This window comes from Macaca nemestrina, chromosome 12 (assembly GCF_043159975.1).
Source record: "Macaca nemestrina isolate mMacNem1 chromosome 12, mMacNem.hap1, whole genome shotgun sequence".
In the NCBI taxonomy this organism is placed as follows: Eukaryota; Metazoa; Chordata; class Mammalia; order Primates; family Cercopithecidae; genus Macaca; species Macaca nemestrina.
The window spans coordinates 131,614,876-131,631,049 of NC_092136.1; the positions used below are offsets into that span (position 1 = coordinate 131,614,876).

Here is a 16,174-nt window from a genome sequence, read left to right on the forward strand (position 1 = left end):
AGTTTCCTGGATTAAAAGGAAGAGTAGATGGGAAGCCCTTATTAGGTCTTCAACAAATATTCATTTTCTCTCATGAGGAATAATATTAAAAAGTCATATTTCCTATGTTTTTACTTTTGTTCTCTTCTTCATGAAATCATGTAATGAATTAGATTAATTGACTCCTTTCTCGCTGTGACGTTATTTCAAGTTTTGAGGATCTTTGGCTCGTGTACATTTTGGCTGTCAGTTTTCAGGGACGCCTTATTAGAGAATCTGCAATGTGCCTGACATTCTGCATGGCGGTTTTGGATTAGTTGTGTAACCTCTCCGAGCTGCAGTTTCTCGACTACACAGTGGGGGATCATGCCTTAGGAGTTACAGTGGGATTTACAAGGGAGCAGCAAATGTGGAACACCTGGCAAAGTGCTCAGCGTAGGTGTTCAGTGTTTCTTCGCTTCCCACCCCATCTCTCCTCCCTTCGTGAACTGGTCCCTAAAGAGTGAGGCTTGGCGGTGGAGGGCAATAAAGCCAGACATGTACACCCAACCCAAAGCATGCACCGCCGTACATGGAAAACACACACAGCTGGGAAACAGCTGGCTCTGTCTGGATGGCAGGTCCACATCATGATCACCAATACGTCCCTTATGTTTCCATGTTAAAAAATTGATGAAGAGACACTTCTTAGTAATTTCTTGTATGTGACCCACATAATGGGGCACTTATGATTATAGGTAGTTGCTGTGAAATTCAATTTTTACCATTATGCCCCGAAGCCAAGAAGCATGGAATGAGGAAAGAATGGTGTGGACCTCACTCTCGTATGTCTCCATCAGGAGTGACTAAAACTGGGTCAAGAGGCAGAGCTCATAAAGACTTCCTTCCACATTTCAGTTGATCCTGAAAGGAACAAGTTCCAATCTTCAGAACCACTGGTTTATGACTAATCCCGAATAAATCACTAGGTTTTCTTCCCAGGGCTTCAGGATTTTCTAGCAAACATGAAGGGTTTTGCTACGGAAGGAGAGAGAAGGAATGAGATGTAACAAGTGACAAAAGGGTTCTGGTGAAGAGAATAATAATCCACCGAGGTTATGCCAGTAAGGAGCGTTACACATTTTCAAGCTGTCATTTGGAATTCTGAATGTCCGTAATCTGACCCTTCCCTTCTTGAAAAGCATGGCAGCAAGCGCATTGCTGGCAAAAGAATGGGGTCCTGTTGCACAGCACATCCTAGCCTGGGGCCTGAGTCCTCATTTAAAGATGCTGTTTGTCCTCAAACTGTGAGCACATCAGCAGGGGGTGCTGTCCATCCCGACGTCCAAACCAAAACAGTCCCCTACTGCACTAAAAATCTCTATTTCTCTTCATATTGGTCTCTAAAGGTACATATTTTTAGTAACACTAAGAAATGACATTTGATTAATGCTTTATGTATAAAAAGTGATTTTTTTAACATTTTAATCTGATCCACAGAACACCTATTTTGAGGAGAAAAGATCGGTATTGATATATAATGAATATAATCAGAGACTTAAATGATTACCATGCACTTATACAGCTAGTAACCGTGGGGTGTGGGCTTAAAACCTCGGGTTCTGATATGAAGCTTAGGGTTCTTTTTTATTAAAAGAGACCTTAGGGATCCTACAATGCTGGAGGTATATTCTATCATACAAATATTTTGGAAGGAAGGAAGGAAGGAAGGAAAGGAAGGAAGGAAGGAAGGAAGGAAGGAGGGAGGGAGGGAGGGAGGTAGGGAGGGAGGGAGGGAGGGAGGAGAAGAATGAGGATTAAATATTTTTGCAAATTTGGGAAGATCCAAAAATATATTTATTAAACTTCCCATCTAGTCTTGTGGCAAAGAATAACACCGTATAGGTGGCAATGGGGAGTACTCCCTTTGTTAACTATACCATGGGTATACAGATGTTCTCGTGGATATGTGAAAGGAACAGGACCTCCTATGTGTGGTGCATTCAGCAAAACCCAAGGGCCACTGGGTTGGGATCTGCATTTTACTGGACTGAACTCTGTGTGATGAAAACGTAGTTGGAATCAGATATAACCTTCATTTAGGTGCCACATTTACCACTTGTCAGCTGGGCAACCTTGAGCACATTACTAAAATGCTACTAATCCTTAGTTTCTTCATCTGGCAATTGGAGTAACAATAGTGCTGCCCCATAGGATTCTTACACAGGATACAATTATCTAGTAATGCATTCAAGATTCATCCCTGCAAAGATTCTAATGCATAGTAGTTGCACAGTGTGTAGGTGTCCACAAATATATAGGTATTGGTGTTTGTTTATTCTTCATGTATATTCCTATGATTCCATGTGCATTTGCTATTTTTCTAACCCATATTATTTCTATTTAAAAAAACACTTTGTGGTGGCTCATGCCCTTAATCCCAGCACTTTGGGAGGCCAAGGTGGGTGGTTCACGAGGTCAGGAGATCTAGACCATCCTGGCTAACATGGTAAAACCCTGTCTCTACTAAAATACAAAAAAAAAAAAAAAAATTAGCCAGGTTTGGTGGCAGGTGCCTGTAGTCCCAGCTACTCTGGAGGTTGAGGCAGGAGAATGGCATGAACCCGGGAGGCAGAGCTTGCAGTGAGCCTAGATCGTACCACTGCACTCCAGCCTGGGCAACAGAGCAAGACTCTGTCTCCAAAAAAAAAAAAAAACTGCAATTTTCAGCTGTATGTCCTTGAACAAGTTCCTTGACTCCTCTAAGTATCAGTGTCCTCATCTGTAAAGTGTGGGAAATAATTAGGATGACCAATGCATCCCAATTTGCCTGAAATGCTTTTGGTTTCAGCAGTGAAAGTTTTATGTCTCCAGAAACCCTCCAATTCCAGGTAGGCCTGGGCAGTTGGCTGCCTTAGAGAGAATATCTATTTGTGGGGTTCATACAGTGAAAAATAAAGGTATGATAGCCAAACACCTGTTATACAGCAGGTATTTAATAAATGGTAATTATCAACATCATTATGTTCACTAACAGTCCTTGGGAGTAATTTAAAGATCTTGAGGAAATTCAGTCATTTCAGTTTATTTGCATTTGCATACAGCCTTGAGAGAACATAGTAATTCATTCGCTCAAAAAATTTTGAACACAAACGATGCCAGGCATTATGATATGTGCTGACCATTTCAGTGAACAGGACACCAACAGAGCTTACATTGTACTTAGGAGAGGCAGACAGTTATGTAGCAAGCCAGGCAGGCTGGGGGTTCTCTTGTAGAAAGGGGGTTTGAGGAAGGCTTCTGTGAGGAGCTGAAATTGAAAGAATTAGACAGAACCAGTGTGAGTAGCAGGAGAAAGGCAAGTGTGAAGGACTGAGTCAAAGGTGGGCTTGAGGCATTTGAAGAGGACAGGTGGCCAGCAGGGTGTGAAAGGGAGAATGCTGTGGGAAGAGCATGGAGAGGGAGGTGGCGTCCAGAGTGTGCAGGGCCTTTGAGACCAAATAAGGAATTTGCTTGCTTGCTCCATGACACATTCATCTCTCCATTCAGTCTGGATGAGAGAAGGGAAGTCCTAACCACGCACATTTGCCACAGCCTGAATCCCACCTGAACCACTCAACTGTGCCTAGGCTTTGCTTGGCCCTTGGGAAAAGGTGGATTTTTCTCAAAACCAGCACCCACTTGGTTGCATCTTTCCAACCTTTCCGATCTGGGTTGGACATTCATGCACCAGGCTGTTCTCATAGGCCTTGGTGTCTCTGCGCATGATCTGGAAGCCAGAAAGGTTAAGAGTGCTCCAGATTTGTCCCGTTAATTATGTAAAGACAAAGGTCCCTAAAGAGGCCTTAGCAGTGAAGCAGCCCTTGCTGGGAGAACTGCCCTGAGGAGATATGGGCATCTCCAATCTTCAGGACAGGAGAGGCAGGAGGGGAAGCTCCACTGCCAGCCAAGGAAGCCATCAGGGATCTGTAGATCTGCATGTGCTGTGCAGTTACCTGGTCCAAGTGGCGTATGTGCATTCTCAGCCCCACAGGACTGCACAGTGCTTAATAAAGCATCCTAATTTGGATTTAATAGGATATCCACTGTGTGCTAAAAACAGCAAATTGCTATTTATTAATGACATAATTATTAAAACTCAACACCTGGGCAGTGGAAGCTGAACCAAGAGTAGGGAAGTTCCTCAGAATACTGTTTTAATAATTATCTTATTTAATTATTTACACGTTTGAATTAAAATTCAATAAGAGCCAGATTAAACATTAACATAATGTATTAAACGTGGAACTCTATCAAAACAGCATGGCTCCCTTGGCTTCTGTCTTTCTTCCTAAATGTATCCTAACCAGTCCTTGGTCTTTCTGTTTCTGTAATTGGTATATTTTCTAGATTCAGCTCTCAGAAGCCAGGGGGCACCACATACATGCCTGTGGGGAAAAGCCGATGACCTTTTCAAAGGACTCAACCACTCTTAGCAGGTCTAATTTACTATTGGCACATCAGTTCTCACCCCTCTGCTCTTTACCTTTCATGTGGATTCTCAAACTGGGATCTTGCCCAGACCTCCGATCCTCTGATTCCAACTGCTAACGTAATAGTAATATTCTTCCTGGATGTCCCTTATCATCTCACCATCAGCAAGTCTAAGACAGAATTAATCACACTATTGTTCTCCCCAAAAGTAGTTCCCCCTGGAAGGTCTAGGATCTCCCTGTGCAGCCATCCAGATGCTACTGAACAGAATGGCATTCCTGCTTGACCCCATCTCCCTGGTCGTCCTCCTAGCAAGCATTTGTGCATTTTTCCTGGGCATTGCTCTCCAATCCATCCCTTGCTTTTCATCTTTTCAGAGCCAACAGTTTAATCCAGGCTTTGAACATCACTGTCTATTGATTTCTGTGACTCCAGTTTCTGTCTATTTTACTCCATCTGACACAGTGTTAACAGATTCTTTTCTTCAAAATAATTTTTTTTAAAATTACAATATTCTTTTAAAAAAATTCAAATGCTTGCCACTGCCTGTAGGATAGAGCTAAAATCTAGGCGCTAGGCATTCAGGCACTTCCATCGTATGGCTCTCGTTCACTTCATGATCTTCTATCCCATTTTTCATTGATTCTGTCAAAATTTATGGACTGTCCATTCTGTGTTGACACTGCATATATGTGTTTGCCAAGCACATACAATATTAAAACTCAGTCATTGAGCACTTCACATTGCCAGGAACTGTTCTCAATGCATTTCATAAGTTACTCCTATGTCTTTGAAAGAGTCTTTATGAGGTTCAGACAATTATTAGCTCCATTTTATAAATGTGGAGAGCAAGACACGGGCAGGTGAAGTAACTTGGCCAAAGTTGCCCAGTTAGAACACAGTAAAGCCAGATCTCAGCCCCTGCTCTGCGTTGCCTCTTGTAGTCAGTAGACATTGTACTTCCTCAGTTCATGGATTTCTGCCTTCCCATCTGTGCCCATGCAATTCTGTCCCATTTGACACAGCTTCACTTTTTCTGCCTAGATGCCTGTTTCTCATTCATTGATACCTAAAATAAACTCCAATTTGAGGTGAAACCATCTCTGAAACTCTCACTAGCTGTTATCCTCCCTCCTAGTAACTCATAGCACTTGAAATGTGTACTATTCATTCACAGTCAATCATACACAATTTTCCAACATATTTTGCCTTATTATTCAACTCTCTGGAATGTTTATATGCCTAGTTTCCCGAAACATTGTAAGTTCATAGGGGGCCAGGCAAATTGGTATGTGTCCGCGTGTTCTTCATATACCTAGCACACCATTGTGTAACAGTAGGTGTTCACAAAATGTTCATTGAATGACTTTTGGCCCAGCCTCTAAAGCAAGGGTCTCCAAACCTCAGGCCATGCATTGGTAATGCTCTGTTGCCTGTTAGGAACCAGGCCGCACAGCAGGAGGTGAGCGGCTGGTGGGTGAGTGAGTGAAGCCTTCTTTTGTATTTACAGCCACTCTCCATTGCTGGTAATACTGCCTGAGCTCTGCCTCCTGTCAGATCAGTGGCAGCATTGATAGGAGCATGAACCCTTATTGTGAACTGCCTGTGCGAGGGATCTAGGTTGTGCACTCCTTGTGAAAATCTAATGCCTGATGATCTATCACTATCTCCCATCACCCCCAGATGGGACCCTCTAGTTGCAGGAAAACAAGCTCAGGGTTTCCACTGATTCTACATTATGGTGAGTTGTATAATTATTTCATTATATATTGCAATATTACAATGTAATAATAATAGAAATACCATTGTATTATATACCATAATAAATGTAATGTGATTGAATCATCCTGAAACCATTCCTTCCCCCATCCCCAGTTCATGGAAAAAATTATCTTCCATGAAACCTGTCCCTGGTGCCAACAAGGTTGGGGACTATACCTCTAAAGTAGACTTCTTCCATTAACAATTATGCCTGGCCATAAAATGTCTTACTAATAGTGCTTGCCTTATATTGTCTCCTTTGCCTAGGATATCTTTCCTCCTTTTCTCTCCAGATATGATTAATTTTTACTTACTCCTGGGGCTTAACTTAGGTATCACATATCTAAAAAGCCTCTTGTGACATCCATGTCAAGGTTGGCTTAGATGTCTATCCTCTGTGTCCCCATAACACCTGATTCACCATTCTGTGTCACCATACATTAGAATATTAGGCTTCTGCATCTGTTTTTATATCTTGAGGCTGTGAACTCCTTGAGGAAAAGTATGGTATCTTACTTAGTTTATGTCTCTAGTGCTTAGCACAATGCTGGTGTATGGAAAGTGATCAATGAATATTGAAGAAGGAGTGAATGAATGAAAATAAGCAAAACAATCCTAGTATGTTTCTAACAGTCTGAATGATGAGAAGTCAGATACAGAATGTATCCATGGAAACAATATAAAAATACAAGTAGCCCTATCTCACACTTGGTCAGAAGCTTCCTTATGAGGATGGCTTAACTAAAACCACAGTGCACCCTAATCAATTCAATGTAGTCTTGAATACTGACAATGAGACGTTGCCACCTAGAAAATCATATTTTGACTCCCATAGCATCTTAGGCATATGCCAATTTGTTTTTGATCATTGGGATTGCTCCCCTGGTCAAACCACCTCATCTCTATGCCATGAATGGTCTGTCTTTCTCACTCACCCACGGGCAGTTTGCCTCCTTCAAACTGTATTCTTAGGCAGAATTTAAAGGACAGCAAGCACTTCTCCAACTTCTACCTCAGGAGTTGGATGGTTTCCAATTATTAGTGGGGGGAGACAATTCTAGATGATTCTTCCAAGCATGAGGTGCAATTGTCTTATTTAATATACTTACTGCACTGACAGCTCTGGCCCAAACCACCTTCTATCCTACTTGGGGACTGTCCATTGTTCTCTAGTGTATGATTAGCAGATTAGCTATCATGTAGGAAGCCAGGAAAATGAACTCACAGTAAGCCCTTCCAAAGCAAGAGTAATTCATTACCCGGCCTGATTTCCACTTAAAATGTACTTTAAGTACACTTCCAACTACAAACCCTAAATCACCCTGTGTTCACAAAGTCCATCATTTTTTATTTTATTGCATGGCGTTGGCGTGACATAATCCCTTGCAGAGCTTCTCGGAGTGCTTTACAGATCAATAAATTACTTACCTGCACAGTTGAAGCAGTGTCTGCAAGGCCAGCACAGACATTCTGCAGGCAGCCTGTCCTCCAGGAAGCAAGCAAGGCTGTGCGGGTGCCAAAAGTGAGCAGGGGCGGGGCCCAGCAGATGTATGGATTGGTGTTGGGGGGGGGAGGGGGAGGTGGCTGGTGTGTGAGATGCGAATGCTCTAGTTAAAACTCTGTGAATAAAACACATCAAAGTGTCTATTTTTGCAATGATCAGTTTAAATGATTCCAGAACTAAGAGAATTTAGAAGTTTGTACCCTTCAGGCAGTCAGCAAATCAAATGCTCAGTCATTAACTCATCAATTACCTTTCTGTCCTGGAAGGCTCGATGTAGCTTTTAAAATTACACAACCATAAATTGCAATGTTATGGCTTAAAAGTCCCAGATTATAGAGCTAGCATTCTGTCTCCTCCAACCCTTGTCCATGTCCGCTCTCCATTATTTCTGTCCCACCAAATGCTTATGGGAGTGCAATTAAATGTGTGTGTGTGTGTGCGTGCGCGCGTGTGTGGAGACACACACACTGCCTCTCTATCTGAAGCTCAATGAGGATGGAAATCTAAAAATGATTAACTGGTGCTTACTCTGTGTAACATCCCCTAGTTAGGACAGCAAAAACTTAAAAAGTTAAGTGAGGATCTTGTTTAATATCTTATATTAATGTAATTTATAGTATAAAAGGAAAGGTGGGACACATGTTACATAAGAGTTTACTTTAAATGCCATACAGGAGACACTACAGTGCTGTGGAATCCCCAGGAAGGAGAGGTCATATCCTCTTGAGGATCACCTGGACAGCCTTATCAAAGGGGTGGTAATTCTCTCAGATCTTGCATAATGTTAACAGATGTGGATAGGCACAGAGAAGGGTGTGAGCACTGAAGTCAGCAACAAGGGCATGGGGATAAGGAGACAGCTCAGTGCAGCACAGATAAGTACAGCACATGCTTATTAATGATGAACGTTTCAGTTGGGTGGATGCAGGTCATACATGGAAGGTAACACTGGAGAAGACAAGAGGAAGAAGGCTAAGATATCTTTATAGTACCCCGTTTTCATGAAGGAAAAGATCCAACACAACTAGGAATGAGTGAGTAATGGTTCAAGTAGAGGAAAGACCAGCATTAAAATTTGCAAACCCATCTGATTTGAGTGTGAGGGCGCCACCCTGACCTCGCAACAAGCAATAAAGTCATCACGCAGCTTCCCTGGGATCTCCAGCAGGCCAGATCACATTGTAAGCCAGGTGGATGGTGTGCTCTAGAATTGCACAGCATGGTGGCTCTGAGGAGTACTTATTCAAGGCAAGAATATAACATGAAGAAACAGAAGAGTGCTGGATGGAGGGGACACTTAACTTGCCAAGAACTAAGAAGTCAAAACCAGCATCAGTAGGATTGAAAGAATATCTGCCAATGACCCAGCTCTGAGGTTATTATGGACATGTTGCACGCAGGTTGGGAAGGTGGTTCCCTTGAATAACCATTATGACTCAATTCTGTAAATATTTGTTGAGCTCTTAGTGTGGATACAAATATAAGTAACACATCGTTCAGGTCATCAGAAAGCTCATGGCCTAGTGGGTGATGCTAAGCACATAACCATAGCTTAGTGAAATACGTGTCTAGAATTGGAGTTTGGAAGCTCAATAAATGACATCTTTACTCCATTCACTTGAATGCTAAAACACATAAGACAGATAAGTAGACACATGGAACCAAATATCACATGTTTATTAGTAGTAAAGCCGAGACTGGAGAATTAGGCCCAGATGTGCAGCAACGATGAGGTTCCATGACTGGACCCCAGAAAGAAACAGGCACACACATGCAATGGCTGGATGTTCCAGAGGCCCTATCCAGTCCTTGTGCATCGCTGCACGAGAGAGAGAGAGAGAGAGAGAGAGAGAGAGAGAGAGAGAGAGAGAGAGAGAGAGAGAGAAAGAGAGAAAGTTGTGGCTAACTGAGGTTTTATTCGATTCCCCACCAGGTGTATAGAATGTGCTCTGGGCACATGGATGAAGAAGCAGCAATTTGAGGTGTCCAAAAGGACAGAGAAGTGTAGAGGGTAGGGAAAGTTTCAACAAAGAAAGTGGCATTTGCTTTGGGCCTTAAGGATGGCTGAGAGTGCACTTTGGAAGGCTGAGGCTGGTGAATTGCTTGAGCTCAGGAGTTTGAGACCAGTCTGGGCACATGGCAAAACCTTGTCTCTATAAAAAAAAAAATAAAAATTAACCAGGAATGGTGGCACATGCCTGCAGTCCCAGCTACTTGGACTGAGGTGGGATTGCTTGAGCAGGGGAGGTCGAGGCTTCAGTGAGCCATATTTGTACCACTGCACTCCAGCCTGGGTGACAAAGTAGGACCCTGTCTCAAAATAAAAATAAAAATGAGGATGGTTGGGAGTTGTCCAGGAAGGATATAAGGAACAATATGGACCCAAATCCTTACTGCCCAGACAGGGCATGATGTTCTGGGGACAACAAGGGAGTCAGCAGAGGTGGGATCAGTGGGGATGGCCATGGAAATATAGGCTGATGCTTGATTCTGCATGGCCTCATGCCTAGAAGGAGTCGAGCTATGACCAGGTGGCCATGGGGAGCCATTGGAGCTGTTTAGACAGAGATATGATATGGTCAGAATTGCATTCTTTCAAGACGTCGCTGAATTCAGTGTGGAGGATGGCTTGTGGATATGTGTTGGAGGTGGGTGGGGGTGAGTAGATACAGGAAGAGGGTGGAGGCTAGGAGAATAGCTATTGCAGTGTTGCAGTCGAATTTATTCCCATTCGGACTCCCTGACTTTGTGTTTAAATAAAAGGAAATCAAAGCTAAATTCAAGGTAAGACTTTTTTTTGATATTTAATGTAATTCCTCTAATTTCTCATCATTAACTTATGATAGTCCATATATTTTACTTTCTGAGCTGTTCTGCCAACTACCATGTGAAGACAACTAAGAAATGTTTCAGCAGGATTTTTATTTTCATTCTGTCTTGTCTCCACAGTATCTCCCAAAATTGTAGAGATTTCTTCAGATATCTCCATTAATGAAGGAAACAATATCAGCCTCACCTGCATAGCAACGGGTAGACCAGAGCCTACAGTTACTTGGAGACACATCTCCCCCAAAGGTAAGAGAACAGTTTGGTGCATTGCATCAGGAGGATAAATGGGGGAATTTGGGGCCCTTGGTAGGAGGTTATGGGTGCTGATACCTCCTCCAAAGGAGTCTACGTTTTGATGGCTTGATGGTAATATACTCATGGCTGTGCAGAGAATACTGATGTTCTCTGCAAAACAGGCATATCCTCTAAGATCTCAGAATTCATACCTCAGTATGTCTCCAGTCCCTTGGAAATTAATCCCTGTTGTCTCCGGGTGAAATGGTGGTAGGTGTTCTGGGTGGACGTTACATGTTGTTTGATGATGGAACGAAGCTTTAGTGGCAGTTGTTCAGCTGGTTGTTTTAAAAGAGAGAAAACACATAATGATGGGTGGGCTTTAAATGGTCACATTCCTAAAAGGAGACTGTCCAAGTCTGTGCCTCTGCAGCCTTGCCAAAAATCTGCTCACGAGCTGTTTTTGTGGTTTTGTTGTTGTTTTACTCTGATTGATCCTAGAGAACAAATATAACTTAATATGTGACTAAATTGCAAAAATTTACTTTATCTGAAGCTCAGATGTTATGTAGACCAAAGTGTTGTTTTGTGCTTTCATGGATTGAACATTAAAACCTTTAGAATTTGAGACAAGATGTCATTTATTATTAAGCTAGCTCTTATTTGGGAACAAAAAAGATAAAAATATTTCATTCTTAAATATTTATGGAGCGCTTGCCATAGTCCAGCCTCTCTTCCAGGCACTGGGGGTTACAGCAATAAGCCAAAGAGGTGAAGTTTTCACTCTTATGAGCTCACATTCTCATGAGACAGATGATAAAAAAAAGAGTATGCAATATAACAGGTGGTATTAAGGGTGAGAAAATAGAACAGGATGTGTTGACAGAATGACAAGAGCTTTCTTCAGAGAAGGGCTCTGAAAAGAAGATATTTGTGCAGAGAGATGAATAGTGGTCCTTAATTGTGTTGCTTATTGCTGATTAATGTGAAATGTGTGTATGTGATTATGTATGTATATATATGCAGGTGTGCACAGATGGATGAAAGTGTGTGATTGGCGTGAAAAACGCCTATTAGGGGCTGCTTTTGGCCTCAACTGCCATGGAAGGGAAAAGTGGGAAACAGAGTTGGGCAAGTTGGAAGCTGGCTTGTGAGGCAGTGCAGTGGGACATCTCAGCTGAGCCTATGGGGAGCTCTGAAGCTAGGATTGCCCTTCAGAAGCTTCCCTTATTGAGGTGGTGGAGCTAGTCCTCTACACTGGCACAACAGTGCAAATATAGGCTGATCCCCAAACAGGTGTGACTATGGGCCAGGCGTCTCTCTTCACATGAGACGCAGGGGGCGGACCACCGAGGGCCGTCCACCAGCAGCAGGTCCTTCTGTGGGGCTCCCGAAGGTGGCTGTGCATGACAGTGTCCACTATACTTCAACATTTTAATAAATCAGAGTAAGACTATGAAAGGGCCCCAAATACCAAATTCCAGACAGTGACAGTTGGCCCTGATGAATGTTCTCAGAGAAGGCGTGACATTTTCAGTTGTGTGTGGCCTGAATTCCTGGGAGCTGTCCTGGGCCACCATTCTTGACACTGTCACTGTGAACAAGGGGTCTGTGAAAGCTATTCACATGTCTGCCAATCTCTCCATTTGAAATGACCTCACGTGTGGACTGGCCCAAAACTGGGGAGGAAGCTTCAGTTGTGCATGAGATCATTAGTGATGGAGAATGGCCCTGGGCCCTTCTGAAGGAGAGACCATTCAGACAGATGCACGCTAAGTCTGCAGTGTGCACCATTCATCACAGCCTGATGTGAGTCCCCAGTGCTAGCGGATGCCAGCCCAGTCTGTGCCTTTGGAGTCTGCAGAACATTCATTATCAGGGTAGGCTTCCTGTGCCTGATGTCAAGAGGCTCTGTCTACTGTTTGATGTCTCTTCTCATTCCCTCCTCTGGCCAGTTCTTTGTCCTTTACTGGGTGTTTCTTCCCCTGCTTCTCCTGCATGCATCTGCTTTTTGTCCTGCCATTTTATGCCTATAACTTCCCTATAAGTTATTTTTGTTGTTGTTCTTTGCTTTGGCTTTCTCTTGCAGCCTCTGAAATGTTTCTGCTTTGATTTCATTCTTTTCCACATTCTCTCTCCCCTCCTTGCAATTGTTTGTTGTCTTCCCCTCTGACGTTTGGGCCTCTTGGGTTTGTCTGGCTGATGTTCACAAGGCTGTGAGTTAGAGTCTTTTGTCTCCCCTTTTGTGGCCATCGAACAGATTCATTTCCCCAGGGAACTTTTGCCTGAGCCTGAGCCAGGTGTCCCATTTTACTGAGGTTTTAGCTGCTATGGAAACAGAAGATGGATCAAGGAAAGAGAAGCAGGACAATCAGAATCTACCTGTGGATTAATTTACATAAACAGCAATTTCCGGATCTCAGGTCCAGTTTAGCTATCCCAGATTCAAACTGATGAGACATGCCAAGCAATAACAAATCACCTCGGAACTCACCAGGGTGCCATTTCCCAGTGACTGATTATTTGGTGATCAGAGATGTCACTGGACTGCGCCCAATATGAACTGAAGCTGGAGACCCTGAGCAGTCAGGCCTTCATCTTTCCCCAGTAGTATTTCCTCAAGGAGGCTTATGCTAAATAAACCAGGATAGGCTTGGCGTTCCTTGGAGAAGAAGATGTGCACCTTAGCAGAGGCTCCAAAGAAAGAGTTCTATTGTCATCTTTTGTGTCATTCTTCGAGGGTAGATCACATTTCCATCAAGATCTTTCTTACATGCAAACCTGCCAAATCACTGGATGAAGAGCTGATCAGGGCTAAGCTCTTTCCGCAACCCTGATGACTTCATTGCATTTTTTCTCTCCAGACTGATTTGTTTGTTCTGTACATTTCTTAAAAGTCCTTTTTTTCCTTCGTTATCACTCATATGGTGTTGCTTGAGATAAATTTATATCAATCTCTTTAGATTGTGTATGTCTAGTCCTGACTACCATGTGGAAAGGAGTACAGAAATGCTAAGGGCTTTTTTAGACATGGCTCATACACTTTGATATAGGGCAGCTTAGGAGTGACCATCAGGTGGAAAAGGAGATGGAGGGCCCTGTGTAGTATTTTATATCAGATGGAGAAAATGTCAGTTGTCCATGTCCAGTACAGAGAGGGAGGTAGGGCCTGCAAAGCCACCTCTTGGCACTTTCATTGATTGTTTGAAATAATTTCCATATATTATTACTGGCAGTATGCCTTTGTAGTTCCCTTCCCGAATTTGTCAGAATTCAAAGAGGAAGTGCACTAACTTTTTTTTTTTATTAATTATAATTATACTTTAAGTTCTAGGGTTACATGTGCACAATGTGCAGGTTTGTTACATATGTATACATGTGCCATGTTGGTGTGCTACACCCATTAACTCGTCATTTATATTAGGTATATCTCCTAGTGCTATCCATCCCCCCTCCCCCCCTCCCCACAATAGGCCCCAGTGTGTGATGTCCCCCTTCCTGTGTCCAAGTGATCTCATTGTTCAATTCCCACCAATGAGTGAGAACATGTGGTGTTTGGTTTTCTGTTCTTGCGATAGTTTGCTGAGAATGATGGTTTCCAGCTGCATCCATGTCCCTACAAAGGACACAAACTCATCCTTTTTGATGGCTGCATAGTATTCCATGGTGTATATGTGCCACATTTTCTTAATCCAGTCTGTCACTGATGGACATTTGGGTTGATTCCAAGTCTTTGCTATTGTGAATAGTGCTGCAATAAACATATGTGTGCATGCATCTTTATAGCAGCATGAATTATAATCCTTTGGGTATATACCCAGTAATGGGATGGCTGGGTCATATGGTATTTCTAGTTCTAGATCCTTGAGGAATTGCCACCTGTTTTCCACAATGGTTGAACTAGTTTACAATCCCACCAACAGTGTAAAAGTGTTCCTGTTTCTCCACATCCTCTCCAGAACCTGTTGTTTCTTGATTTTTTAATGATTGCCATCCTAACTGGTATGAGATGGTATCTCATTGTGGTTTTGATTTGCATTTCTCTGACGGCGAGTGATGATGAGCATTTTTTCGTGTGTCTGTTGGCTGTATGAATGTTTTCTTTTGAGAAGTGTCTGTTCATAGCCTTTGCCCACTTTTTGATGGGGTTGTTTGTTTTTTTCATGTAAATTTGTTTGAGTTCTTTGTAGCTTATGGATATTAGCCCTTTGTCAGATGAGTAGATTGCAAAAATTTTCTCCCATTCTGTAGGTTGCCTGTTCACTCGATGGTAGTTTCTTTTGCTGTGCAGAAGCTCTTTAGTTTAATTAGATCTCATTTGTCAATTTTGGCTTTTGTTGCCGTTGCTTTTGGTGTTTTAGACATGAAGTCCTTGCCCATGCCTATGTCCTGAATGGTATTACCTAGGTTTTCTTCTAGGGTTTTTATGGTTTTAGATCTAACATTTAAGTCTCTAACCCATCTTGAATTAATTTTCATATCAGGAGTAAGGAAAGGATCCAGTTTCAGCTTTCTACTTATAGCTAGCCAATTTTCCCAGCACCATTTATTCAATAGGGAATCCTTTCCCCATTTCTTGTTTTTGTCAGGTTTGTCAAAGATGAGATGGTTGTAGATGTGTGGTATTATTTCTGAGGGCTCTGTTCTGTTCCATTGGTGTATATCTCTGTTTTGGTGCCAGTACCATGCTGTTTTGGTTACTGTAGCCTTGTAGTATAGTTTGAAGTCAGGTAGTGTGATGCCTCCAGCTTTGTTCTTTTGGCTTAGGATTGTCGTGGCAATGCAGGCTCTTTTTTGGTTCCATATGAACTTTAAAGCAGTTTTTTCCAATTCTGTGAAGAAAGTCATTGGTAGCTTAATGAGGATGGCATTGAATCTATAAATTACCTTGAGCAGTATGGCCATTTTCACAATACTGATTCTTCCTATCCATGAGCATGGAATGTTCTTCCATTTGTTTGTGTCCTCTTTTATTTCACTGAGCAGTGGTTTGTAGTTCTCCTTGAAGAGGTCCTTTACATCCCTTGTAAGTTGGATTCCTAGGTATTTTATTCTCTTTGAAGCTATTGTGAATGGGAGTTCATTCATGATTTGGCTTTCTGTTTGTCTGTTACTGGTGTATAAGAATGCTTGTGATTTTTGCACATTGATTTTGTATCCTGAGACTTTGCTGAAGTTGCTTATTAGCTTAAGGAGATTTTGGGCTGAGACGATGGGGTTTTCTAAATATACAATCATGTCATCTGCAAACAGGGACAATTTGACTTCTTCTTTTCCTAACTGAATACCCTTTATTTCTTTCTCTTGCCTGATTGCCCTAGCCAGAACTTCCAACACTATGTTGAATAGGAGTGGTGAGAGAGGCCATGCCTGTCTTGTGCCAGTTAACTTTTTGAAGATTCCTTCCCTGACTCT

General features: G+C 42.4%; 1 protein-coding gene across 13 annotated transcripts in view; it reads left to right on the plus strand.

The window, feature by feature from the left end:
* The window catches only part of LOC105476177 (neurotrimin), a 1,408,523-nt gene that overhangs the window by 1,270,703 nt on the left and 121,646 nt on the right, over positions 1-16,174 (plus strand). For all 13 annotated transcript variants that reach the window (XR_011611280.1, XM_011731850.3, XM_011731851.2 and 10 more), the window contains one exon: positions 10,646-10,771. Coding sequence is in view for 12 of the 13 variants with exons in the window: in XM_011731850.3 (XP_011730152.1) it covers positions 10,646-10,771 (126 nt within the window). In the remaining variant the exon portion in view is untranslated. The remainder of the gene's footprint in view (positions 1-10,645; positions 10,772-16,174) is intronic.